General features: G+C 34.9%; 1 protein-coding gene across 1 annotated transcript in view; it reads left to right on the top strand.

Annotated features, from left to right (window-relative positions):
- The window catches only part of pou4f4 (POU class 4 homeobox 4), a 2,718-nt gene extending 1,546 nt beyond the window's left edge, over window positions 1-1,172 (top strand). Inside the window, exon 2 of the mRNA XM_048236794.1 lies at window positions 1-1,172. This exon is cut by the window's left edge and continues 865 nt beyond it. Coding sequence (XP_048092751.1) covers window positions 1-44 — 44 coding nt within the window. The 3' untranslated portion in view covers window positions 45-1,172.
- The last annotated feature ends 1,384 nt before the right edge of the window (window positions 1,173-2,556 follow it).

The raw sequence follows: 2,556 nt of genomic DNA, 5'->3' as shown, positions 1-2,556 counted from the left end.
AGCGGCAAAAGCAGAAACGGATGAAGTTCTCAGCCACTCACTAGGCCACCTCATTTCAGACAAATCAGACTCAATAATGTGGCTGGAGGCTAGAGGCTTCATGCAAATGCTGTGTTCTCACTTGAGGTCAGATATCCGCGTCCTGTTCGAGACGTGTGAAGGCCAATGTTTTATGAGTGAATAATCATCATTTCTACATCATCGCCATCACTACAGAGATGACAAGACCGTGCGTTCTGAAGTGAAACAGCAAGAACCCGACTGATACATGGCAATCCCTACTGTACAAAAAAAAGGAAAATCGAGGAGTGATTATTCTCTTAGGTCAAATGAACTCTTTTATATTTATCTATGTAAATATTTGTAAATATAATGCACCGCTGTGCGCGAAGAGCATTTCAATTTTGTTCCTTTTTAAAACAAATGTGCAGAAAATACCGAAGCTTAAAAAAATCTCAATGTTACTGTATGTGTTTCAGAAGAAAGTTTCGCTCTCGTTGACAAGGGGGCCCAACTGTATTCCATTGCACGGTTTCTCGTATAGGGCGTTATGTGTGCGTTTTCTAGTTTAAAAAATAAGATGTTTCTCAATTTGAATGCATTGCAATAAGAGAACATACACAAGCAAACGCACGTACACAAGGATAATACACACAGTATATTTTCTGTGTCTACCTCATCACATTCGTCGTGGCACATTATTGGTTATTTTTTTGAGCTAGGGAAAATAGGAGTGTTTTCTGTTTTATCACCGTCATGTTCGAATTAGACAACAGATATGTAAATGTTGTGTGTCTCAACGAATTTCACTGCAACTATGCTTTGACAATCAAATTAATTAGAAGAAAAACGTTGTAAGAATTCCCCATGTTCTCACTTAGTAACGATCATGTTTGGTTGCTTATTATTATTATTATTATTATTATTATTATTATTATTATTATTATTGGATATTTATTTTAATTACAGAAAAATATTCGGTGCACTTTGTAGATATTGTTGAGAAGAGATTGTGTCAGCCTATTTATGATTAATTTAATTGGTTTCTATTTTTGCTTATTTATTTGATCCAACCTTATTTTTAATGCAACGTATATTTCATTTGTGACAGTGTGCATATGTGTCTGTGTAAGCGACAGAAACTAAAAATAAAGCCTGCACGTTTTACCTCATTATCTGCTATCACTCATTTCAAATCCTCATTGTCAATCAACTGGGGAATGTCTACGGCTATCAAATGCACTCGTGCAGTAGCCTACCTCACCAGGCCTCCTATCTATGATCGCTTTAAAAAAAAAATCGTCAGAACTTTACCAGGGCAAAAAGTAAGTGGCCTACATTTATATAACCAACAACTAACTTACAATATTGCATTATTTATTGTTAATAATACAATTATTATATTGCCTATTATATTCAGATTGGATATCAAAATAATAATAATAAAAACTGCACATGTTGCCTTTTACCCTCCGATGGCGCCAGTATAAAGAGTTTTTTGCACAGGTAGGCCTATATGGTACCCCAAATACTACCGAACAAACACCATAAACTATTCCCTATATGAACCAGTCGTCAAATGGTAATGGTTAGTTCTGTGGAGACAAACTTCAACTAACTAGCAAATCAATAATTCTTTGTATAAACTCTTAAAACGAACGTGTTGAAAATAACACAATTTGTGTTGTTTTTTACACATCTATATGTCCAGATAGGGACAACAGAGTTTGTGTTGTAACATATACGTTTTAAGAGTGTAGGCCTAGGCCCTCTTGTAGTACATCAGTGAATCCCTTTTTAGTATGCTTTGTATGCACTACAGTATTTAACATTTCCAGAAGGTTTAACCAGTCACGTCTACATATTTTCAGCACTGAAATTGTCATTGGTTTAGAGTTCTGTCTGCCGTTCATCAGGTGGTTTCAGGGCTGTAAACCCGTTATTAATGAATAATAAATATGAGTTGTTATGATACTATTGATTTTTGTATGTGTTTGTTAAGAAGACGATACCCCCTTGTTGAACGAACGAGTCCATGTTGGACAACACAACGCTGAGTCCCTTTCCCCTTGGAGATGGTAACCCAATGCATCCATTATAGACCCAAAAACGCTATTGGCAAAATAAAATCTGCCAAATGTTATCAAATCTAGGTGAAATTGAAATGCTGTAATCATCTCGAAGGGAAAATGAATAAAGGTAACATGAAAAAAAAAAAACATGCAAGGCATGAAACAGCACCGCCCTCACCACTACTACTAGGCCTAGGCTACTACTACTACTTCTACTACTACTACTACTACTACTACTACTACTACTACTAATAATAATAATAATAATAATAATAATAATAATACAAATAATAATAATAGTATATTTTAATTTACTAGGACCTAAAACACTAAACTTCCATGTGCGTCAATATGTCCTTCCAGAATCTATTAGGCTACTGCATTATCCATAATACAGACTAAGTGTTCTTTTCAACTTTATTTCACATGATATCTTCATTGTCACTTAGAAACAAACCAAGGGCCATTCTACTACAATAAGATC

Source organism: Alosa alosa, chromosome 2 (genome assembly GCF_017589495.1).
Source record: "Alosa alosa isolate M-15738 ecotype Scorff River chromosome 2, AALO_Geno_1.1, whole genome shotgun sequence".
NCBI classification, from domain to species: Eukaryota; Metazoa; Chordata; class Actinopteri; order Clupeiformes; family Clupeidae; genus Alosa; species Alosa alosa.
This window is presented reverse-complemented; position numbering and strand designations above follow the sequence as displayed.